Source organism: Mytilus trossulus, chromosome 2, assembly GCF_036588685.1.
Source record: "Mytilus trossulus isolate FHL-02 chromosome 2, PNRI_Mtr1.1.1.hap1, whole genome shotgun sequence".
Lineage (NCBI taxonomy): Eukaryota > Metazoa > Mollusca > Bivalvia > Mytilida > Mytilidae > Mytilus > Mytilus trossulus.
In genome coordinates this window covers 46,150,045-46,176,889 of record NC_086374.1, presented here as the reverse complement: position 1 = coordinate 46,176,889, position 26,845 = coordinate 46,150,045, and the positions used below count along the sequence as shown (strand labels likewise).

The 26,845-nt window shown below is 33.6% G+C and overlaps 1 protein-coding gene across 1 annotated transcript; it reads right to left on the bottom strand.

Moving 5' to 3' along the window:
* Window positions 1-4: 4 nt before the first annotated feature.
* LOC134705805 (uncharacterized) lies at window positions 5-26,112 on the bottom strand. Its single transcript, XM_063564521.1, has 7 exons — window positions 26,010-26,112; window positions 21,720-21,836; window positions 12,951-13,133; window positions 5,705-5,820; window positions 4,464-4,617; window positions 1,401-1,556; window positions 5-1,057 (listed from the first exon to the last, which is right to left on the bottom strand). The coding sequence occupies exons 1-7, from the start codon at window positions 26,110-26,112 to the stop codon at window positions 57-59; spliced, it is 1,830 nt and encodes a 609-aa protein (XP_063420591.1). The 3' UTR covers window positions 5-56.
* Between the last annotated feature and the right edge of the window lie 733 nt (window positions 26,113-26,845).

The window sequence follows — 26,845 nt, the reverse complement described above, 5'->3', positions numbered from 1 at the left end:
CATACAATAATAAATTAAATGTATATTCATTGTATCTTCATGGCCATTTATAAAGTTTAAAAGTTTGACATGTCAGGAACTGTGTTTTTCTTTAAGTCTATTTCTGGTAATGTTGTATCCCTAGGACCAAGAAGGTTAGACCGTTCACGTGGAAGCGTAATAAGGGTATCAGGAACGTCTTGAATGGTCCCAGGTAAACTTGTTTTTTCCTTTGACATGTTTAAAATGCCAGGTTGAGAATTGTTTGAATTTGAGGATGAATTTGAAGTTAAAGCGGGTTTATCAGGGGCAAAAGATACGGATTTTCTTAATTTTTCTTCCCGTTTATCTTCTTCTGTTGGTTGTGGATTCTGTTTTGGAAGTGTGGACTTTTCCTCTGTGTATGGATTTATTGTAGCAATTGTCGTCTTTTTCTCCGTAGGAACAGTTGAATCAGGCTTGTCATTCAACGCTTCACCGTCTTTAGTCGTAGGCTTCATGATGGATTTTTCTCTTCGGATTCCACTTGTACTATTATGCACGACTGCATTCGTCACTGATGTTGGCTGCCCAGAATTGACGGCTTGATTTGTCTTATCTCCTGGTGTATTTCCATTTGGAATATGTCCGTTTAGGTTTTGTCCCTTGCTAACTGGTTGTTTTGCCATATCTCCAGATACATGTCCATTTGGGATATGACCGTTCAAATCTGCAGCTGTTCTTGGCGTTTCATTCGAAGTTGTTCCTTGCATATTTGCCGAGAATCCAGAAGTTATCTTTGGTTTTTCTTTCGAGTTACCATTTTCTGGTACGGAATTAGGATCTGAAAAATCAGCATCGACACCACTAGGCGTTGCAGGGGTGGAAGTGCCAATAAAACTTGCACTAAGCTTCATATTATTGTTATGTTCCCGGAATTTATCGGGATTTATACCAGTTATGCTACCCTCTATCCCATCATCATCATCTATGTCTACCATATTTATCATATCAATCTTCTCTTTATGAATTCCTCCACCAATGCCAGAATCCACTGCTTTCCTCATCATTCCAATATGACTCCTAGGTTTCTTTTGCTCTGAAAGAAATTTTAGATTTATGTAAATATCAAATTTGATTACAGAGATAGACAAGAACAATAGATATCAAACTACGAAAGATGTGCGATGAGCAAAAACGCTTTACATAGTATCGGCGACTAATATTTTGTTATTATATTTGTACGTTCAAAAACGATAATCTTCTTGTAATGTTCGTCCGAAATGTAAGTTTGTTTCTTTGATTTCTACATGAGATATGCTATCAAAATCGTTAAAGGTACCAATTTTACATCACCAGATAACTGGCGGAAAGTTTCGTAACACGAAAATACACGAAAAGAGGAATGTTTATGCTTCATAATCTTAGTTTAATTTATTTACCTTCAATGAGTCTCTTCTTTTCATCTTGCTTTGGTTTATAATAAAACTTATAGAACAAGATTCCTGCTACAACAGCAATTATTAGCAGTAACAGTATAACAACAACAGCAATGATGACTCCAGTATTAGATGAGTCACTAGAATCAGTAGTGGGAACTTGAAAAAGAAAGGAAAAGTGTGATAGTATAAAATCATATTATACCCTGTTTTAAATGTGCTCACCTTCCTGCATGTATCTCTTTGCTTAAGTGTTCAGTGTGCATATACAGTATTTCTCAAGAAGAATTTAAAGAAGCTAGGATTATTTTGTAACTTTACGTACCACTATAGAGGCAATTTCGTCTCACTTAATAATAATTCCTTTGATGATGTTGATCGCGTCTATCCCATTACGAACTAGAAATAAAGGATATCGAATCCACAGTTGTATGGTTATGTCATCTTCATATTTGGCTCAAACTGTCTTTTAAGGATATAAACTTGGACAACAGATATGTTTCAGCTTTTTATTAATCTCGAAATTTCAATTCCTGAACATTTTTCCAGCTCTTTCAAATGAAGTACATATCTCCATAAGAGCGTGCATATTTTATCCTGATTTTCAAAATGGCAAGTTGGTCATTATTTCGAAAGTATCAACGGATAAAAGCTTGTGAAGCAGGATCTGATAATCCCCCGAGAGAAGCCAACTTCAACTCCAAATTTTGGTGTTTAATATTTGTAGAGTAACATTTCAATTTTGAATCTTATATTTCTTGCCATGGTATTTCGTATTTTTCTTCGATTTAAGATGGTATCCTTTGTTTCTTCTGCTTCTATTTTTAGATTGTAATACAGTAAACTTTTTATGACAACATTTTTTTTTGTGGCAAAAGTTTTATTGCTCGTTGTAAATTTGTAATGGAACATTCTTGTTTTTATTAATACAGTATCTTACCTCCTATATATTTCTAGGAATTTGATTGTTTAAAAGCGCCCTCGTGGAGGCCCTGTATATTTCATGTTAGATTAGTAGGGAGTCGGGGCTTATATCATACAGGTTAGTAGCGGTGTTACGTTCCTTTATATTCCTTATTAGGTAGTAAGGAGGCGGGGCTTATTTCATACACGGTATTGTGGTACGTTCCTTCATAAAAACAAAACGGTACATGAAAAAATCGTAAAGGTTTCAACAGACGAAGACGGTGATGATTAAGATTAAAATAAATTCATTAAACACATTTAAACCTAAAAAGTTGTTATTGTTGGTATCTGTTTTTGTAATATCAATGGAAGTAGTTTCATAATGCTAAATAAAGGAAATAGTAGTATACCGCTGTTCCAAACTCATAAATCCATGGACAAAAAACAAAATCGGGGTAACATACTAAAACTGAGGGAAATGCATTAAATATAAGAGGAGAACAACGACACAACATTAAAATGTAACACACACAGAAACGGACTAAGCATTAGACAAAATCCTATGAGAATAACAAATATAACATCAAAACCAAATACATGAATTTGGGATAGATAAGAACTGTGACACGTCTTATAGTAATGTGAGTTCACACTCAAAATTAAGAGAAACAAACGACACAATTGAAACACAACGTTAAATTGTAACACACACAGAAACGAACTATAATATAACAATTCAAACTCAACAAAACAGTCATTTTGGTCTTTTGTGGATAGTTGTCTCATTGGCAATCATACCACATCTTCTTTTTTATACAATCGGGAATAACACGTTTGGCTATTAAAAGATAAGACGACGTAATGACAAACCACAATCTATCATTTGGTAAAATTGTCCTAGTTTGGTCAAAGACACATCGTATGGATCCACCAATTCGTGATGGTGTCTATAAAATTTACGGAGTGTAAATTTTAATCTGTTCTCCTCATAACTTTGTTGGAGCAGTTTCTGCGTAAGGAACACACTCCTGTATACGAAGGCCGTATAGTGCGAGCAAGCACGAGAATAACGTATCAATTGTGAACAGTATTGAAGACATGCTCATTTTGATAGGTTACTAGTCTAAATTTTACACGTTAAGATAGTCGGTAATATACATTCGTTACATAGCGTGCTAGTGACTTAATACGGTATATATATACCATTTTAGGTCACTAGCACACTATGTAACTAATAATATTAGATTGTGGATTCCTGTACCATTTGCTATTTATATCCAAGGCTACGAAGATTTTTTTTGGGAGAATGTAGACCTTAACGTGACACCATTGATGACATAGGATCACATGAAATAATTTCCATAAAAATGTACGAAAAATCTGGTTCACGAAATGATTTTAATCCAGAAAATTGCACTCAAGTCTGAAAACGATGGAGAAATGATTGCGAGAAGGGGGCACTATGTACGCCTAGTTTTTATTGACAAAAAATTGGTACTGTCTGTGCAATATAGGATTTATTAAGAACTTTATATTGAAAACATGCACCATTCTGGACTCAATCGTCTGTTCTTTGCTTCGAAACCACCAACCCTTGTGACACATAACCAATACTCCACCTGCATGTGGCATTATAAACGGTGATTTTTGTTCAAATATTATATATATGAACTATTACAATTTCATGCTTTTGGTGATGTTTTTTATAATAGAATTTCCTGCACAAAATCAGCTCTAGTAATAAGATCTTCCGATTTACAGTGGTATACCACCATCATAATTACCCACGCAGACGTGTACTATTTATACTATATATATACGTGACTATTTAATGTCGTTGTCACTATTTCATAATTGATTTCTTCTTAAGTTTACTTACTGCATGTCACTGTAAAGAGAGAGAGAAAAAGAATAGGATTATTAGTATACAATATTTTGAATATATTTGAACATAAGTATGACATGACCGTTTTATATAGCGTCAACAAAACATAGAAATCAAGAAATATTTGTTGACCGTGGATATAAATATACAAATCCGTCTTGTTGTATATGTTTTATATACATTGATTTTATAATTTAAAAAAAAATATCAACTAGCGGGGGTTAAAATCAAGCTGTAGTAAATAAACCACTCTCCAGGTTAGATGATGTACTTACGATAAGGTGTCAGATGGAGAAAGCCACCTGATGTAATTGCTGTCTCAGGATGCAACGCTATGTCGCTTGTTGGTTTACCAGTAGCAGTTTGACCTTCATGGCACATTCGAATTCTCTGTGATGCTGTTACGTTAGTACTATCATATTGTGCTATCTAATTTAATAAAAATAATAACACTGATGCAGTATATAACAATTATTGATGTAGGAATGAAACATTAAAACAAAATTTAGGCGAATGTGTCTTTTATGATTTGTTTGAAATTTGGTTCCATGAAGAATAACATCATATTTTACCTAAATTTGGTTTTAAAATTGCCATGTTTAATTACAAAATATGATAACTAGTTGTATGTCTTCCTAAAAAGCAAACATCATAAGTGAGACACATTAAATAGTTTAAGTGGTCACCCAAAGATAAAAAATTAACATATGTCTATAAACAATGCCAAATATCCGATTCTAAAAGAATAATGAATAAATTTAACAGAGACTATTCTGACCTGGTATTGAAAAAAAACAAAAAAAACTCTCTTTCTTTAGCAGTGAATATAATTTTTTAATATATCAGGTATCAAAATTTAACGACTCAAACCGCAAAAAGAAAACAAAACATAAAAAAAGGAAAGTTTCCTGGATAGGCACAGTTCTACAGGGAGTATAATGAATAAAAAGCATGTAAATTCTTCAAATTTAACATCAACGTTTATATCCATATTAAACAACACTACATTATCAGACAATTTCGATACAATTTAGAAATCATTTTGTCATATGATGTAGAGTTACTGAATGTGTTGATTAACTATCATGAGTTCTTATCAATGGTGTGGCCAAGAGAAAAAGACAAGGCACACGAAGATCGGAAGTGTCAACTCCAATTGCTTGATATTACGTGTGTATTGCTTTTATGTAGGTAAACTGCTGCGTTCCATAGCGTTAGTACTCAAGATCCGTAAGCTAATGAAAATCAAGAATGCTGATATATTGTTTGATCCACATATTAGTAAAAACAATAGGATGAAATCGGCCTTACTGGTTCAGTATAGAAAATTGAACAAATCTACAAAAATCTTGAAATTAATTACAAGTGAACGTACAATCGAGTCTTTTTTCATTTATTTCGCTTCTTTTCTAAACGTACCATATAAAATTAACTTGTTTATTCTAATAAAGTAACAAAAAAGCAAAAATGCTTTACAAAGCGACTAGAGTTTTGTATTAATGTTTAAAAATCTTACCACGCATGCAAATCGGGGGTTGAATAAATTGGTTGTTGCTGCATCAAAGTTATACCATGATGAGTAGTATGTAGAACCAGACTCTATATTCACAACACATCCAAAATAACCACCGCCTGAAAAAGTATATACATATGATAACATGATTCTTCTAAGTATGAATTATACTATGAGGCTCTTTTTTTTCGCTTGTGAAAAAGTCGTGTTCTAAATCTTATTAGATGACGTTGATATTTGTCGTCAGAATTTAATTTACAACGTCAGATTTATTTTTATGAGCTGGATTTAAAAGTTATACATTTTGTGGGAGTTGCTGACCATGAAATGACATTTTTTTTTACTTAAAAGCATTTTTCTTATTTTCATCTTTGTACATAAATAGTGAATCTGTTGGTTGTTAAAGAGTATATTTGGAGAAAAAAACAGTACTTACATAAATGTATGTAAAGCATAGGTGCTTGAGGACAGGATCCTGTAATGAGCCCCCGATAGTCCCCCCCCCCTTTATTAGCATAAATCTCAAATTTTGAATACATATCACTTATTTGTACCACATATATACTAATATACCATATTTTTACTTTAAATATGCATGTTTACTATCAACGTGAATCTCGACTATAGAGCGAGGCGAAAGGTTGCCAACTTCGTTTCAAGAAATTGGGGCAATGGTCAGGAAAAATTGTTTTAAAATCTAATAAAAGGTCTCTTACCGGTCTAATCAACGAGTACTTGCTGTTCCAATATAATTATCCTTATCGAATATCAATATCCAGACATAATATATTACTGTTTAAACACTTTTAATTAGTTTTTTCGCTGGCGGTGTTGCTGTTTATTTGTCCATTCAACTTCGATCAACGGAAGTTACAAAACAACGACATTTGTGTGGTCTTCAGCTCAAGAAGGATAACTCCACCTGAAAACGCGAGATATTAGATGAGTTCCGGGGTAAATGCAGTGAAAGAAAACATACGAGAATTTCGAATGTATGCATTTCGAAAATATCTGTCTTTTTCTACCCCGGAACTTATCTAATTCTGCGTTTTCAGGTGGAGTTATCCTTCTTGTAAACTTACAGCTTGTTAAAAATAGCTAATACAATAATCATGTTTCTGAGACATAATACTTGTATCAATTTGTATCCTTTAACTCTACTTTCCGCTATATAGATGACGTTCTTTCACTAAACAATTCAAAATTTGGTGAATATGTGGAACGCATCTATCCCATCGAATTGGAGATAAAGGATACTACAGATACAGTACAGTCGGCTTCATATCTTGACTTACATCTAGAAATTTACAATGAGGGTCGGTTGAAGACAAAACTTTACGACAAAACAGATGATTTCAGCTTTCCAATTGTGAACTTTCCATTTCTAAGTAGCAACATTCCAGCAGCACCTGCATACGGGGTATATATCTCCCAATTGATATGATATTACTGTGCTTGCATTTCCTATCATTATTTTCTTGATAGAGGGTTACTGCTCACAAAGAAGCTTTTAAACCAAGAGTTCCAAATGGTGAAGTTAAAATCATCCCTTCGTAAATTTTACGGACGCCATCACGAGTTGGTTGACCGTTATGGAATAACCGTTTCACAAATGATATCGGATATATTCCTTACGTCGTAACTACAATCCCCTTCCCTTTCATAAATTTGACCTACCGAATTAGACTATTCACCGGATTTGTAATCACATAAGCAACACGTACGACGGGTGCCGCATGTGGAGCAGGATCTGCTTACCCTTCCGGAGCACCTGAGATCACCCTAGTTTTTGGTGGGGTTCGTGTTTTTTATTCTTTAGTTTTCTATGTTGTGTCATGTGTACTATAGTTTTTCTGTTTGTCTTTTTCAGTTTTAGCCATGGCCTTGTCAGTTTGTTTTAGATTTATGAGTTTGACTGTCCCTTTGGTATCTATTGTCCCTCTTTTCTTGTACACATTCAACGGATTAATTGAAAACGTTGCTCGTCTAAACTTACACGACCTTGTGCATTCCCAAAATATAAGTATCAACATAAAAACCATATTAACTCTTATTTTTCTCTTTCAGTCAGTTTGATTAAATTTCTGTCCAGTTATCTAGCTTTTGTTTTAAAATATTCAGCAATTTATTGTTACCGTATTTGTCCATCACTTTAAAACAATAGTTGTATGATTAGATAGAGTTGAACAGAGACAAGAGTGTCAAACACAATGGAAGATAAATCCTTGATAAACCGAGCATTACTTACTCACTAAGAAAGTTACTCCAGTGCGCGATAGCAAGGTGGAAAATTTTCAAAAAAAAACCCCAAGTTGAAGTGTATTGTTAAATACTGATCGATAAAATTTCGCATGTTTAAAAATGATATTTAAGAAATAATTCATGGAAGCCATAGATTTGTTGGACATTTACACATGGGCTAGGCTGTGATATTCGAATTTTATCGTGAATGTTAGGGAGGGATAAAATTAACGAGTTTCACTGCCCAGGCCATGTGAAAATTTTCAACAAGTCTATCGCTTCTATGAATTATTTCGATTCTAATAGGACGAATGAGTTCATTCAAATACTGAAGCGAGGATGGGTATGCCGTGTGTGTAGCTGTTCCTTTTTACTCTTGGTAAGATAAAGCGCAAATATTCTCATAAATCTTTAGCTTGCTTTGATTACTTCGTTAATAACCGATAGAAAAATATGTTTAATTCTCAAACACAATATTTGCGATTATTTTACATGTTTTCTAAAATTCTTTTGTTTTTATACTGCAACTTAAATTAGTATAGTTATTACATTGATAGCTTTTAAAGTCGTAACATAACTTTCAAGATCATTTTCATCCCTTAATGAACCCCTGATTTTGGAGAAAGTGTTCCATGATGAAATGACATTGCACATAATAAAGCTGTGTTACTTTATATAGTATGCACTCGAATAAAAATAAATATTCTTTTGTTTTCTGTTTTATTCAGTACAATTTCTAATACAATAAAATCGGCAATGCGTTTTCAAATAGGTTCAATTACATGTGGATTTACGTGGGAGGTAACATCCATTATTATGTATACTTCTGCGCTTAGAATAGATATATCGAGAACTTTCACACTGTGTTGTTTACAATGCGAAAGAAGCACGTCTTATTCGAATCTTAATTTTTAAATGCTTGATGACATATCATTAATTGAATCACATGTTAACGGTTCGAATGACCGCCTTCAGTCTTTTTCATTTATTTTTTAAATTTCTTTCACTTAATACAGATGACAAAACGGTGACATCCCATTAGTCCGACAACCATTATTCCGACAGCCCATTACTCCGACAGCCCACTATTCCGACAGCCCATTACTCCGACAGCCCACTATTCCGACAATCCATTACTCCGACAGCCCATTATTCCGACAATGCATTTTTCTTAGGTGTATGTATCCACAAAAGACCAAAATGACCAAAACATTAACAACTATAGGTCACAGTACGGCCTTCAACAATGAGCAAAGCCCATACCACATAGTCAGCTATAAAAGGCCCTGATAAGACAATGTAAAACAATTCAAACGAGAAAACTAACGGCCTTATTTATGTAAAAAAATTAACGAAAAACAAATATGTTACACATAATCAAACAACAAATACTGAATTACAGGCTCCTGACTTGGGACATGCACATACATCAATAATGTGGACACAGCGGGAACACCAAAAAAGTTGACAGTCAAAGAAGTTATGGGAACTTTAGTGTCCTTATCATATATATCTGATAGTTTTCTTAACTTTTTACTTATTTCAAGCTTAAAAAGGTCAACTATTCCAGAAGCACGTTCTATCACCTTGTAAATAAAAGTCCCCCCCTTTTCAACCCCAACCCCTACCTAAAACATAACTACTGTAATTGAAATACACGGACATTTAAAAACACCCTTTAATGCATGTGTCTGTATCTATTTATTCTAGATAATTGATATAAAGATTTCTTAGCGCTATATATGTGTTCTTGTCTTTATATTATTCTTTTTGTCGCTAATAAGTGAGACTCCACCCGGCACTAGATGCACAATCTGTATATATCAGCAATATAGGTGTTTTGTTTTGTTTGTTGATGTTTCAATATTGCTTTTCCCCTTAACATTTACTTTGGAGTTTTACAATTTGCATCTTAAATTGCATGTCTGTTGCAAAATATTTGAAATTAAATCTTGTAAAATAGAAAACAAATTGCAGTTGCTATGGGCACAGATGTGTTGCTAGGGAGAAACAATAGTGAATTTGGCAAAAATGTGCATTTAATTATGTAAAATGTACAAGTGTAAAGTTCACCACATGCTTAAAACAGGTTTAATTTCAAATATAGATATATTAAAGCTGTATAATAATCATATTTGATGAGTTTAACTCCGCCATTATATTGGTTGCTAGGCAACAGAATAAACGAGCTAGACCCAAAATTCAATTATTTTCAGAAGCTCTATGGTATAGACTTACAACATGACAAGTTAAATGAAATTTGGGGGTGGGGCCAAAAATGACCCTTATAGCCCCTACTCCTTTTCTCTAAAAAAAACAACTCCGTTCTCTGTGATATTTGTGGTTGACCGTTTTGATCCCAATTATTCTTTCCATGCGGGATATTAGTCTCAGTATATTGGAGTTGATACACATGCTTATTGCAACTGCACAGTCCTTACCATGGTCGCTCTTCCGTTTCACGTGTCTGGGTATTTTCTGTTTCTTTACATTGTCCACTGTCAGTCTGTGCTGTTCTAGTTCGCTGTGTTTTTTGTGTGTGTTTTGCTCTACTTTCTTTCATTAGATCTTCGGTTACCCCCTTTCGCGTATCAGGGGAGTGAGGTTCCATGCCGTCAGTCAAATTGAGAAAAACAAAGAGACAAATACATACCCAGATCCTTAAAAAACAAATGATGAATAGGACGAAATATGTGCTCAGAAAAGATAAGCAATTCCAATTACGATTACGGTATCATGTTCGGGAATGTGAATCCTCGAAATACGGATACAGCACACAGCACTTCCAATAGCTATGGTCCGAGACCACAATTGTCGTCCCTTGATTTTCGTTATAGTCCCTAGTGTTAACAGTGGGTTACTTGCCAATAATTTTTATACCCCTTCCAAATTTATTTCTCCATGTTTAATGCCTCAAATTGTAAGTAGGGGGGTGAAATTACACTGTAAAATAATTTGGGTCCAGAATTTTACAGGAAAGTAGTGATTTGGTCCAGCTGAAAAAGGTTAAAAATTAGCACTTCGGAAGCTGTCAAAAGATTTCAAGACACCCTAAACACAAAATTGTCCATATTTTGAGTTAGAGGCGATGAAGTTTTCTATAATTTTGATATAATTTGTCCCAAAAGTAGTACAACACACTGTAAATATTTCATTGAGAAAGCGCAGGTGGGATTTTTTTAATTTTCATTTATGTTCTAAAAGAAATGCACTACGAATTAATTGTGTTCTCGGACCTAAGCTATCTATCAGACATAGTCTGAGAGATGCCACTCAATTTATTTGTAGTGAGACCAATTTTATATCCCGATCTAATTTCAAAAAATCTAGAAAAATATGCCTCTTTTATAATGGTTGCAGGAAGTGCAGGACTGATGATTTACAACCAAACTTATTACGAAAAACAAAAATTAATATGACTGACATGAACATTTCGGCAACTTCTATTTTCAAAAATATTCATGAGGAAAAGTGATATCGGGTCGGTGATTGTTTATGACATAGAAATATACAGTCAACGTACTTTAACTGTTCAAATAGACCGAGTGCAGTATAAAAGCCAATAACAATTAGTAAGAAATCTAAGACATTGTGTGACATTCTCATCCTGCTTGTGTCTTTCTCAAATTGGCTAATTGTAAAAACTTACTACCTTATGTGTTTTGTGGCAAACTTGACATTTATTTTTCATTTAAAGATTGTTATCAAGCAGAAACATATTTAGATATCATTGATTTTAAGAAAGGAAGTTCATATGTTTTCTATTTTGTTTTGGCTCCGAATGTGACAGGCTTACGGTGTTATAAAGAAAATTATATAATATTAATATGATATCTGTATTGTAAAGTCTTAATGTTGACCCAATCATTATACCGCCGCTTCGCAAAAGTTGGAACACACGGTTTTACCTCTGTCTGTCCGTCGATTCAACCGTCAACTCGCCGTCAGTTCGTCCGTCCGTTCCATGAATATTTTCGTTGCATCTTTTTCAAGAACGACATTAATAGGATTCCTGAAAGGTTTATTGAAGTCGGCTACATCGTGTGATGCGTTTTCAGATTCATTATTCAACAAATTGTTTACCGAACACTTTTCGCACGACAGCCAAGTTGAAAATGTTCGTCACATATTTCGCAGGAACTACAATATAATGATTTCTGAAATTGGTTTCAATGTTTATTTAAGTTATCTATACGGTGTGAGGCTTTTTAGATTCACAACTCAACAACGAAGTATTTGTGCAGGGGCATCATCAGTAGCATCTTCGCTAGGCAAGAGTTACGATCCACTCCCGTTCTCTTCACAGCTGGCACCTTCACTGATTGTTCTTGATTTATATGCTGTTTATATACCCTTTAATTTGGAAAATGAAATAATATTTTCTGTTCTTTTTTATATACAGATTTCGAATTTAGTGTATAGAAAGTATTCGAAGTACCTCAGTCTTATGTTATATATACGAAGTTTTATTTCACCCTGATACCCTAATACTTGACTTTATAAGTGTCGGACTTATGGGTTGTCGGAGTATTGGGCTGTCGGAGCAATGGGTTGTCGGACTATTGGGTTGTCGGACTAATGGGTTGTCGGACCAATGGGCTGTCGGATTAATGGCGTGTAACCGACAAAACGATATCTATATTGAAAAGCTCACTTCAGTTTGCAAGTCATACAATGCATGAAACTACTTTCCGTGAAATGAATACAATTGTTAGACCATTAACTTTAATTCCCTTGTAGTAGAAGCATAATTTGTGACAGGGAAATGGTGTTTACATCATGTGTTTTTAAGTTCATAACAGTAATTTTGTTAGTTGAGTTTTGAGCTTTTGATTTTTCAATTTGATAAGGGGTTTTTGTTTTGAATTTTGCAAAATTTGGCATTTTTATTATTTTTCCTTTTTGGTCACTGCGCGATAAGGTTTTACTCTTCATCATGTAATTAAGCTAGAATTTGTTGAACTTAGATTATTCGCTGAAACAGCATATTTTGAATATTCATACTTACTAGAAAATGCTACATTTATTTGGTTTGTTGATCCTGTTGCAAATGATACATTGCCGGATTTGTGAGTATCACATGCAGTTAAGTTGCCAGTACTTTCTTGATTGTTTAACGTATCTTGGAAAAAGAACTTAAAATTACCAAGGAAAGGAGTACCACACTGTTGCAACGCACTGCTTGTATAACCTGAAAATGCATTAAATTTAGGCAGGTATAACAAATCATAGAGACAATGTATATACTGTAAACCAAATAAATCTCGGGCGCGATTTATGTTCACAACTCTCTAAAAAAAACCACCTCGAAATTAAATCGTCACGAAAACATGAAATTTGGATATCTAAATAAAAAAAGTCAGTATATAGAAAAAATTGCGGAAACAAATCGTCGCAAAGTGGCCTGGAAAGGGCTTAAAATGAAATAAAATTTCTTTGAAAAAGGTTGGTTTACAGTATATTCAGAAGCATATTCATACAATGTAAGCAACTCAATAAAATCATATTGAATTTTCGTAATCTTCCGCACGATTGGTGCCACTAGCAGGCCTTTTACTCTGTCAAAACCCCTGAGATCACACCCAGTTCTTGTATGGTGGTGTTTGTGTTGCTCTGTCATTATTATTTTTATGTAGAGTGTTTAAACTTTCCGACGTATGAGATTTGAATGTTCTATTAGTTTCTTCCTCCGCTTCTTTCTAACTTATTTCCTGCATTATATTTACAAAATATGACAATAGTTTTGCCGTTTAAAAATATATAAACATATTAGTTGCTCGCGTGATTTTTAGTTGTAATCTATGTCCTGCCTTTTTATTCATTATATATATATATACTATCTGGTCCTGCTTTTTGTTTAGGGTATCCCGACTTTTATTTGCAAGGCTCCCCTCCCCCATAAAAGTCTAATATTTGGTTGTATTCCTATGAATTAATGATGTTGGATGCACAGCGATCCAAATCCAAATTTTCAAAATATACTACATGTAGTAATGTAACTCAACGGACACTATTGAGGCAGTCTCTCGTAGTCAGCATTTTTGTGTTGATTAGTCCAGTCGATTTGTGCAGATTTTTGACAAAATTGCTCAGATTGTGGTAAAAGCAAGAAATTTGGAATACTGGTAGTATATGTCATGTACAACATTTTAAGCTATGGACCCACTCTGAAAGTCAACATTTGCGGAAGAGGCGGCCATTTTAAAATGGCGGCCGTTTAATCTCTATAAATTAATAAAAAAAAATCTAAAAAAAATATTAGAGAAGATATTGACATGAAACCTGGGTAATATAATAACAGTGCTGATTCAAATTGTCTTGTTGAACAAAGTTTTTGGACATATTACCCATATTTAATGGCGGCCATCTTGAAAAAACTTAGTTTTTTAAGCCAAAAAAGGTAGTCATTATTCGATGAAAATTTAAAAAAAAAATAATGTCGAAGATATACAAATGTTTTTGTTTGAGCTATATAACCAGGACGAAAAGCGAGCCTTTCAACCCCCCTCCCCGAGTTTTTCTTCTGCTTCGTAGAGGGTACAAACTACTTTATATTTTCCGACAATGTACATGTCTCTAATGTTCAAAAGTAATCGACATAGTTAAAACGCGACCACGAAGAAGATCATAAAATGAACTATTACTCTAAAAGCAATATTCCTGCCACCGCTTGTTCAACATAGAGTAACAGGAGAATTTTATTTTCCAAGTGTAAACAAAGCAAGAAAATATATGTATACCTGTCATTTATAATAGTTGGCTGATTACAGGATAATTCGTTTTGTTGATATTAAAATTGAGAAAGGAAATGGTGAATATGTCAAAGCGACAACCACCCGACCATAGAGCAGATAACAGCCGAAGGCAACCAATGGGTCTTCAATGTAGCGAGAATTCCCGCACCCGTAGGTGTCCTTCAGCTGGCCCCTTAAAAATATGCATAATAGTACAGTGATAATGGACGTCATACTAAACTCCGAATTATACACAAGAAACTAAAATTTAAAATCATACAAGACCAACAAAGGCCAGAGGCTCCTGACTTGGGACAGGCGCAAAATTGTTCATTTGAAACAACTTTCAAAAACCTTGATTGCAGACATAATGAATTGCATATCATACACGTAATTAATGTTATAGGAAGATCAACTGCTCAAATGTTCTCAATTATATTTAACAAAAATGAAATGTACATGACTTGTCAAACCTCACTCTGTCTATCATGTTCTATCACATTGTCCTCCACATTTACATACGTGATACACATTTGCATTTCCTTAGTAACCGTGTTCACTTTGACTTATCAGTTAAGCGCTTGCTGCAGGAAGTTAAAGTCATATGGTATATTCATCTCAGATGACAAGGACTGTCATCTGAGGACTTCATATGTATTGATTTTTTAGTAGCCATTTTGAATGATGGCCATTTTGAAAACATGAATATCCAATATAACATTCTTCGCTAATCTTATGTATTCACTGTTTGCATTCACACTTTTTTTTACTAATATGCATTACATATTTATAAAATGGTCAGAGAAGGCATGCACATGTTTACAAAATAAAGATATCAGTATAAGAATTTCTAACTGTTACTTACACGTTTGCCTAAGTAACTTTGTAAAACAGAAATTTTTGACTGAACGTTGTTGTTGGAAAATATCAAAATTGTAGATTTCCAAAAGACTGGAGCTAGATATCAGAAGAAAACAATGAGCGTTTAGACTAGAAGGAATGTGTGAAACGGCAAAAGAGGACATTTGGGGGTTTGCATGTAATGGCAAGCAGATCCAAACAGAACAGACATAGACATTTGAGCTGGCAATCACTCTTTTTGATGCAGGCATACAACAATGTTGGGTCTTGAATTTGTTTTTCTTCCGCTCAATTTGAAACAGTTGAATGAGGGTTATGGAACTGCAGAAGCAGTCCAGACGGCACAAATCCTGTCAAACAAATTTTCAGACCTCAAAATATTTCATCAGTGAAAGGGAAAACATACTTCTGATGTTGAAGATAAATTTCCAGTTGAAAGAAAACAAGAAGTATCTAGACACTGTTAAGTGATACTGAATCAACACAAACAATGACTGCAATGTTTGTTTTTTCTGTGGTGATGTATCTGAAGATCTCCATGATATTTCGAAATTTAAAAATCGACAAAAATGGGACATGACTGTGCACCTGTACTACAAGACATATTTCCTTAGCCAAAGTAAGAGCTGAAGATGTCAAATCACAAGTATCCTGCTTAATGATTGATATAACTTGAAATAGCAAATAGGCAGAATAAAAGACATAGAAAGAAAGCCAAGAATCTTTTATCCTTAGAGTTGTGCTTTTCAAAATAATAAAATAGATTGACGACACACGGTCTGGCAGAGGTATTGTACCAATCTCAAAGATTGCAGATCACGCTATATTGTACAATAAACGTCTTGAACAATTATAGTTATCATGGAAGGAAGGACTGATGCAACGCATCTAACAAAATAGGAATGTAACTAACAAAGGATATCTGCAAGCATACAAGGTTCCTTAGTATGAATGATACAGGATGGCCAACCATCGAGACACAATCCAGTAATATCAATGAGTGGAAGACGTCATCGAAGGGATGCAACTGCAACTGATCAGTCCTCCGATAGAGAGTAAGATGTCTCAAAGATTGTGGAACGGATTAATTTTGAAAGCCTACAATGAATGTCCCTGTAAACCTTTCTATAGTAGCAAGCCTAACCATGCTAACCCTTCAAACTATTCTAGTTACTTTGACTATGAAGAGGCATTCCCCATCACGACTTAAACATTTTGTAAAAGACATGGCCTGTTTCAGAACTCCCCCAACATATTCATTGAGAATCCAGAGAAAGACGCAACCTTTCATGTGTGCTTGCATATCATCTATGGTAGCTTGTATTCAATTTTTCATAAATGTTGTATTAATTATTCCTTCCATGACAACTAATATTTACTTAGGACGTTTACTGTACCATTTTTCCATATCATCAATTTCAAATATTAAAACAATATCTGTTCCTGACTGTGAGCCGTCTCTGTTTTTTTTTATTATTTTGGCAAGCCCCATTGCAATGGATAACAAATTTTTGACTTTCTTTCTGTGTCTCTAATTCTGTCGTATTGACTTGTTGTGCAATTTTAACACACATTAAGAGATCTACTCCTGAAATGTTAATCTTCAGCACTGTATCTGGCTAAAAGAACAATGGTTAGTAGTTCAAGTGACAGTCACATACCCTATTGTCAATCACAATTGTTGATGTTTCAAGAAGATAGTCAGATACCTCATCACGAAGAAATAAAGAAATATCTGCAATCATTGTTCTTGTTGATTCATCACAACTGTGGCTGGTTATTCTACTGGGTTTTTTAAACCTTGACTCATTTTGTTTTTCCTGACTATATATATTAAGATTTGCTTTGACAGGATTAGTACCTTTTGCCTTGTGATTCTTCCATTGTATGGCCTTCATCAACGTTGAACAGTTGTATGCTTACAAAAAATGACTGATTACCAGCTCAAATGTCTATGTCTGCTCTTTTTGTATTTGCTTGACATTGTAAATCATCACGTGTCCTCTCTTCCCGTTGCGGAATTCTTTATTTATTTATTAGATTTGTTCAACTCTAGTGATTTTGATACCTACGCATTTTTCCTGTTAAACATACAGTGCTCATATTTTATATACGGATTTTTTTAATGATAAAAAATTACCTAAGCCCTACATACTAAACTGCAATTAAAAGAATTTACGTATTTCATTTATTTGTTAACACAAGCATACCTATTTGAGCACTTGGTGAATATATCTTATATGAAAAGCAACAGTCATTAATAAATGATTAGCATAACTAGTTGTAAATGCATATAAAACTTAGTATTAATTCAAAAAACAATTTAGGATAGCGAATAATAATATATTGCAAATTTACGTTTTCAAAATGACCACCATTCAAGATGGCCACTAAATACTTCAATAGTCCTCAGTTTATATTCTTTGTCATAAGAAATACGAAAGTTTATCAAAATTAGTTAAGTAACATATTTTTCATAATTTTTCTAATAATTTTTATTGACTTTTTAGACATGATTTCAAAATGGCCGCCCAGAGCCGCCATTTTGATTTTCTGAATTGGGTCCATAGCTATAAATGTTAGTTATGACCCCAACTAACACTCTGCAAAGTTTGATGCTTTTACCACCTTCTGAGCAATTGTTTCACATTTCGACTGGACTAGATGTGTCAACTTTCTTTAATAGATTTATTGGTTATGAAATGTTGAACAATTTGAAATGCTGTGGGATTTCTTTTCCTATTAGTAGATTTAGTTAGCTGTTACGTGTATGGCACAACTTTTCTGGATTTTTTTCTGTTTCTAAAGCTCAACAATATTTTAATTGAGGTTGCACTCCAACTGTTAGTTTAATTATAATTTCGTGAAAATTATCATTCATTTATCATTTCATTTAAAAAAAAATTAAATCTTTTTTTAATGGTAAATGAAATAAAAACGTCATACGATTACAGGTGTCTGTCTGTGAATTTGTATTTTTGTTTTTGTCTTTGACACTGAGTCCTATAACAATCGGCATTCTCAGGTTGTCATCACGGTAGTTGATAAGATGGCTCTAATTCAATAATAAAACCAAATGGAAACAACAAGTTATAAATTTTATGTGTTCAAAGAGCTTTTCTGGATATACCTTCATCAGGAACGCTCAAATTCAAATGAAAGGCAAGACTGTATAAGGACCGGAAGCGTTGAAGAGCTTTAATCCAAAAGGACATGAAAAAGACAAATCAATCAAAGGTCTACTTTGTCCGAAATAAAGGCAACAGTAGTGTACCGCTATCCGAAATTCATAAATCGATTGAGAAAAAAACAAAACAAATTCGGGTAACAAACTGTAAAACTGAGGGAAACACATCAAATAAAAGAGGAGAACTACAATGCAACAGAAACACAATTTTAAATGTAACACCCACATAAACGACTACAATGAGTGAGTTGAGGCTTTAATTTCGGTGTAATTTCAAAATGAATACACGGGCAAGTTTAGATATAAAAAAGAAGATGTGGTATGATTGCCAATAAGACAACTCTCAACAACAGACCAAATGAAACAAAAATTAATAACGATAGACCACCGTACGGCCTGCAGCAATAAGCAATGCCTTTACAGACGGCATAGTCAGCTATAAAAGGCCCAGAAATAAAAATTGTAAAACAATTCAAACGAAAAAAACCAACGGCCTATTGTTTGTTAAAAAATGATCGAAAAACAAATATCAAGCTTATACAGAAACGATTTGGTCTGATTTAGAATAGTTTTACACAGAACATGATGACCCGTAATAACGAATCCATGCATTGCTAAGTACAAGTATTAGAGGTCGGTCATTTACAAACGTATCAGCCGTATCGTATACGTTGACGTATCCGCATCTGCAGATATATCAAAAAGTATTATGTGATCCCGAGCTTATTAATAAGACCATACTTCATTTAAAAAAAAATAATTGGAATCTTTTCGAAACGATCAAACATACACTTTTAATATTTGTAATGGTGGTGTTTTGTAAAACAAAAATAAGGGGTTCTAAAACTACTTTTACATGCCCTTAAAAAGAAGCCAATGTAGGGCTGGTACACGAATATCCTTTATTAATCTAGTTAAAAAATATTTCAAGATCGTAAATGAATAAACACAAAAAAATCAAATGTACTACTTATATAAATGTAAGGAACTTTGAATATTATTCATTCGATATTTTATCATAAAAGGTAATATAACGTACTGAGTATCACTTCATTAGAGCATTTGCATTATTCACGTATCAGGATACGTGCACGGATCGACGTAAACGTATCGGTTAGATTTGCTTACAATAATGATTTTACCCCGATCTCAATAAAATTTTAAGGCATTATAAAATGTTTTCATCGGGACCAGCTAGCCTTAATTTATTCTTTCTTCATATACGTGTTATACGATACGTCGATACGGATACGCCAGCAAATACTTGATTAATGCAAATGCTCTATTATACGATACGTCGATACGGATACGCCAGCAAATACTTGATTAATGCAAATGCTCTATTAGAGCATTTGCATTATTCACGTATCAGGATACGGACACGGATCGACGTATACGTATCGGGTAGATTTGCTTACAATAATGATTTTACCCCGATCTCAATAAAATTTTAAGGCATTATAAAAAATTTTCATCGGGACCAGCTAGCCTTAATTTATTCTTTCTTCATATACGTGTTATACGATACGTCGATACGGATACGCCAGCAAATACTTGATTAATGCAAATGCTCTATTATACGATACGTCGATACGGATACGCCAGCAAATACTTGATTAATGCAAATGCTCTATTAGAGCATTTGCATTATTCACGTATCAGGATACGGACACGGATCGACGTATACGTATCGGGTAGATTTGCTTACAATAATGATTTTACCCCGATCTCAATAAAATTTTAAGGCATTATGAAATATTTTCATCGGGACCAGCTAGCCTTAATTTATACTTTCCTCATATACGTGTTCTACGATACGTCGATACGGATACGCCAGCAAATACCTGATTAATGCACATTAATCAAGTATTTGCTGGAATAGAGCATTTGCATTAATCAGGTATTTGCTGGCGTATCCGTATCGACGTATCGTATAACACGTATATGAGGAAAGGATATATTAAGTCAAGTTGGTCCCGATGAAAATATTACAAAATGAATTTAATTTAAATTGAGATCGGGGTAAAATCATTATTGTAAACAAATCTGTTCGATACGTACACGTCGATCCGTGCACGTATCCTGATACGTGAATAATGCAAATGCTCTATTTGTCAATTAACAATTTGGTTCTACGTGAGCACAAGTTCATACCGGCACAAACAAACGATTTTACCGTATTCACTCTTATCATACCTGTAAACTGTTCAAACTATCCGGAATATCTTTAAAAGTAGGGTTACATATTCCACAAAAACTCGATATTTCCTTATTGTTTGTAAATTTCTACATTAAAAATTAATCAGTCGCCCATTTGAATTATTGAAAGTACATAAATCAAAGCTCGGGATCATATACTATGTAAATCTGCAGATGCGGATACGTCAACGTATATGATACGGTTGATACGTCTTTAAATAAGTTTGATATACGTTTAAGTATGCTATAATTCGATTATGAGAGTTCGAGTCTAATCGATGCATATTAATTTTACAGCTAATATCCCTTCAAAAATCAAGTAAGCGAATCAAATCCGGGTCACAAATCAAAACCGAGAGAAACACATCACTACAAGAGGAAACCAACGGAACAATAAAAATACTTAACTGCAACTAAAACAAATGCCAACATACAAAGAAACGAACTACTAGTATTTGATAGCAACTGTCATACTTCTGACTTTGTATCAAATTGATCATAAGTTTTACTTAGTGTTCAGGTCTGAACAGTATTCATTCGTGAAAATAGTAACTAGTTTTATAAAAAAGTTTGTACTCAGATCAAAAAGAAATCTAAAAGAGCCGGGGGAGGGTTGCAAAAAATATATATGGTATCTATGAATATCTATGACCTGTTGGACCATCGAAGAACAGCGATTGTTAATTGATATTTTACAATTCTTGTTAAGTAATAATAATTCTTATTTTGGCGTTAAGATTCTCATCATATCCTCAAACTATGGATTTAAAAAAAAGCTAAAAAAATTAAACACTACCTTGACGAACCATAACTTGAAACAGCTCTGTTGCTATAGTGGTCGTACAAATGTCGTTTACGCCTGGTGCATCAGTACTTATAATTGCTACTGTCCTTTCTCTATTGGTATCTTCATCTGTATAAAGAAATATATGTAAACAACATAAACAAAAATGGAAATTATCTCTTGACTTAATAACACACTTGGCAATAAATATACAGAGCAATTTGATTAATATTGACTCTTTACATTGCTTTATGCATATGACAATTGAGGGTCTGACTGTTAGACATATTCACTAGGATTATTTTGTCTATAAAATTGTTATATTGGCAACTGAATTACATCGTATCAATCATCCCAGACTGCAAATACTAGTATTTGCATCAGTTGGTTTGATACAAGTGACACCTTGTCGTGCCTCCCTCAACATGATGTAAATTGTCTGTATCATTGTCTCATATTGACAAGAAAGGATCATACAAATACCAAGCACATAATTTAGATCGGCGAACGCGAGATTTATGAGTGAGCATGTGGAACAGGATTTGTAAAATGTGCACTGGAGCACTAATATTACCCTTATTTTGATAGGGATCAGGTTACCCAGTCTTTAGTTTTCTGTATAGCGTTATTTAGATTTTCGTCGCTTTTCGATATTGTGCCATGATTTAGTCGGTTTTGATCAAGGAAAATTTTAAAATGATTGACTCGTTAATGTTGTCATTGATCTCACAGGTCAACATTGTCTATCTAACATACTAGTCCATCAGCTAGTTCTCAAAAGCGCGCTAGTTAAGGAGTTTGTGTTACACCCCAGGGTACCGCGATTTTTTTTGATAGAATTCAACTTCATTATCTTATTGATAAAATACAAGGTGTTAGACTAAAAGAAAAGTGTCCAAAAGAGGATTAAAAACGTCCCTTTCAATGGTCCCCTCATTTAGCAATCACGACTAAGTAATTTGTAATTAAATATTTTAATATAAAGCGATTAAGAAAAAATAAAGTATAGGTTTAAACAACTAAAGAGATACAAAACTTATCATATTAAATGTAACTCGGAAGATTTTTTGTTTAAAATGAAATGTTTTTTACATTACAAACAATCCGATTTTTAGGGTTCAAATTAAGGTATATTTTCACCTTTCATACAGAAATTCGTTATACAATTACCCGTTTTAGCTAATTAAACTTGAGAATTAATCATTATGCAATGTTTAAATCATTTGCAGTATTTATATATCGTCTAAAATATGAATTATTTAATAAAATATATGTACGTGCAAATACTCGTGAAATACCGGAAATCATCAAATTACCGTCTTTGATTCAGTATACAACATGTACAATGTATTCACACATAAGCATTATCAATTTGCAACTGAAAACAAACATTTAAGTGTCGGTTTATGATGTTTTTGTGAGACAAATTATTTTATAAAGTGAATGTGTAACGAAATATTTATGAAAGAAATACAAATTAAGGTGATTTTGTTTGCGTTCAGAAAAGGTGCACTCTATCGAACTCAATAAAGGTGTGCTTGATAACATTTTGTGTTGTAGCTTTGAAGTGATTGACTTACGATTGTTAAGTCATTCAATCGACAAACAACGCTTTGAACGAACGTCAAATAGTTAGTTGTGGGGTTTGGCAATACTTTTCTCTCTCTAAGGTTTCTTAGAGATACAAAAAAATGGCTTGGTTGGTTTCAGTTTAAATAAAGATTCTGATAAACGTTGGTTGCTTAATGAACATGAAAGAGCTTCAATATCATTAAAAGGTCGAGACTTGGTAGGAATGGTTAACCCCGAAACATCCGCCCAAAAAGAACTCAGAAAAACTCGAATGAAGCGAGACGAATCTGATGTTTTGAAATTGTTTCAGACACTGCAGAGCTGGCCAATTTCATTATAACATCTGAGCAGTAAAATGGCTTGTTCTCGAGTTCTGTTGCTTCTTCGGAATTAATATGCGACCTTCTTAACGCGTATGAAAAGGGAAAATTTGCTTCAGAAATTTTCATTATGGAACGGCTTATTCAAAAGTCAACCGATATATTCAAAACACTCAAAAGAAATCATTGCTTACATTTTAAAAAAAGGAAATAAAAGGTAAGCAGTAAATGGCTGATAAGAACAACAAAACATTGAGAGCAGATGAAAAAAATGTCGCCTGCTTGTCATAGCCCAGACAAGATAGTTGGTTAAGCGATAGGTTCTCCAGTTTGATTTAGGTCCTCTTCCAATGTCTCTTGCAAACTTTGATTGTACACAGGTAATGAAAAATTAAAACCTGTCCTGAGTGGACTTTTTGAAAAGGCTCATTCCTTAAGAAAGCATGTGGATAGTTGATGACATGGCAGTTTTTCAAACAATTACTATGATACCAAGCACTGTTTTCGATTTGGTAATTGTTATTTTAAAAACCATCCTTTTAGTTTCCAAAAGTGGTACTGCATTGATTTTGTCACTGAATAGTATCGCACAATATTCATAACGAAATTAGAACGGCAGGTCCTTGGGAGGGCAAATCATTACGATAAGTTCTAAACCATCAGTCACAATCGTGTTCTTGGGAATGGAAGAAATGTTTGTTAGTTGGGGGAAACAAAGTTGCTTTTGTTGAATTTTTTTGTTTTAAAAAAGTAAAGAATCCTATAGATTTACACTTGCATGTATTGATTTATTTGTATCACATGGAAGGATGTGCCACAAAATATATGTTGACAATGAAATAGCGTGAAATGGCTTTAGCTTATAATCAAACAGGAAGCAGCCGCTAAAATAATGTTTCTTAATAAAATGCAAAAACATGCAGCTGACAAAGGTTACGACTCCATAGTTAAAAAAAACCTTCTGACACTGTTGTGGAAGTATTGGCTACTATTTTCACAGTTGCATATCAATTCTAACATTGTAAGTCTGACATATACATCCTCCAAATGCAGATTATTAAATGTGCAATCAATGCGTGCAAACTTGGTGAGAATTTTTGTAGAAAACTGCCAGGATTTCGCGCAAAAACAGGTTGTGATTCAGTTAGTGTTTTGTCTGGTAAAGAAAAAAAGCAAAGCATTCGGCTTTTTGACACGTTATGTGGAGTTTTCAGAAGGTCTATTCCATCTTGTGAAACCTTGGAAGAGGTTGGCGAAGAGTTTTCAAAACACTCGAGAGGTTTTCGTGTTCTATATATGGCTACGAAATTAAAAATATCGATAAATAAAGATCAGAACGTTTTGAAAAGCAGAAGATGCAATGTTAAAGCACATTAAACAAGCCAACTTTCAGACGAAGATTTGGAAATCTGCTCTTAAACACAACACTGGTATGTTGCTAAACAACTATGATTGGATTGTTTAGAGCGCTATGATCAGTATCAATTTGCTAGACCAACTACCAGCGTTAGATGTTTTGGTAATTCTGATGTGCTGTTAATGTAAAGTTGGTTGTGCCAAAAAAAGATGTTCATGTGTTCAACAAGGTTTATCCTGAACAGATAGCTGTATGTTAATGCTCGAAAGATTGTAGATATAAGCATTATCAAATTGTTGATATTGCTAACGATGACGATGAAGATGATAGAAAAGATGATAATTCGGTAGATGCAGGTGACCAAACTGATGATGATTCTATTGATTGACCTTCTGCGTGACCTTAAAATGTGGTGATGCGGTTGTTAAATTAAAACAAAAAAAAAGAAACTTAGAAACCCTGACAGTTTTGTGTGTTTTAATATGTGAGTTAATTCATGAATGTGATGTATAAAGTGACAGAAAAGTGCATTTCTGGTTGCTTATGTTTGTGTTTGTCGTTGATTCTCGTTGTTTGTGTTTCTTATCTTTAATTTTTTTTTCAACAGCCTTTATATACTTTATGCTGTATGTTTCAATGTGAAACAATATACCATTTTATCAAGAATTAGTACGTATGCTTCTTTTCATTCAAAATCATGACTTTTGGAAATTGACCCTCCCCCTTTTTTTCTTGGTCCTCTACGATTTGAAAAATAATTAAAAATTAGCCTGCGTTTTAATAAGATATGATGTGTTCCATTTAATAAAAAGTAAAGTACTGAATACTTGGTTATTTTTAATTTTTTCTGTAATAGAGTGCAAAACAAAATTTTTGATATGCCCTGAAATAAGTCCCCTTTAACCCCTTTTGGACACTTTTTCAAAAGTCTAACACCTCTTAAAATATTCTTCAGATATTACTCTTTAAATGTATTCAAAAAAATTGCAGTACCCTGGGGTGTAACACAGACCTGAATTTTTACCCTACCAGCTGATGGACTATACGTGTTACCTTTTTCATCATTTTCTTTATGTAGGTTTTTAAGAATATTTTCTATTAGCGGATGTGGTAACCTTATCGTCAGTCTTTCTCCCTCAAAGCCTGTTAATTCCATCTGACAGCAGCGTTTACTTATTCACTTATCGAATGGTATGTTAACTCATAACAGTTGGAATGGGTTTCAATTCGACATTTCGTTTGGTCAGTTTAAATATTTACCCACATCCTTCAAGTACTAGTAATTACGAAAAAAAATGCTATGTTTAATCAAACGATATTCATATAATATCTATATTTATTGTTTACAGGCTATGTATTCAAACTTACCTGATTGTATGTAGTAGTAAAATGAATATTCTGTTATCTGAGTAACCTCCATACATAAATAATAGCTGTATTGTCCATTGACTCCTGAAATCTCTGCTGTAACTGTCTCAGTTTTTCTGTCGGAAAATGAACCAATTTATAATGATCATAATTTTTATCTAAATAATATTCATATAGAAAGAACATGCTCTATCCTTTAAATTAAGCTTCGGTTATTTCACACGAAGACTGTAATGTGTCAATATTTGTAGTTTAAACAAACGGACTGTATCGTAAATAAAAAATCCCGTCTATTTTTTTTCTCTTGCTGACTTCAATTAATGGCATAGGTATAGGAAGATGTTGTGTAAGTGCCAATGAGACAACTCTCCATCTAAATAACAATTTAAAAAAGTAAACCAATATAGGTCAATGTACGGTCTTCAACACGGAGCCTTGGCTCACACAGGCTATAAAGGGCCCCAAAATTAATAGTGTAAAACCATTTAAACGGGAAAACCAAAGGTCTAAAAAAAGAGAAA

Coding starts and splice junctions, on each gene's coding strand:
- LOC134705805 (XM_063564521.1), bottom strand. CDS start 26,112: ATGGAATTAACAGGCTTTGAGGGAGAAAGACTGACGATAAGGTTACCA. Junction 5,821..12,950: donor AATAAATGTAGCATTTTCTA/GTAAGTATGAAT, acceptor ATACTTTTTCAG/GCGGTGGTTATTTTGGATGT. Junction 4,618..5,704: donor ACCCCCGATTTGCATGCGTG/GTAAGATTTTTA, acceptor TTATTAAATTAG/ATAGCACAATATGATAGTAC.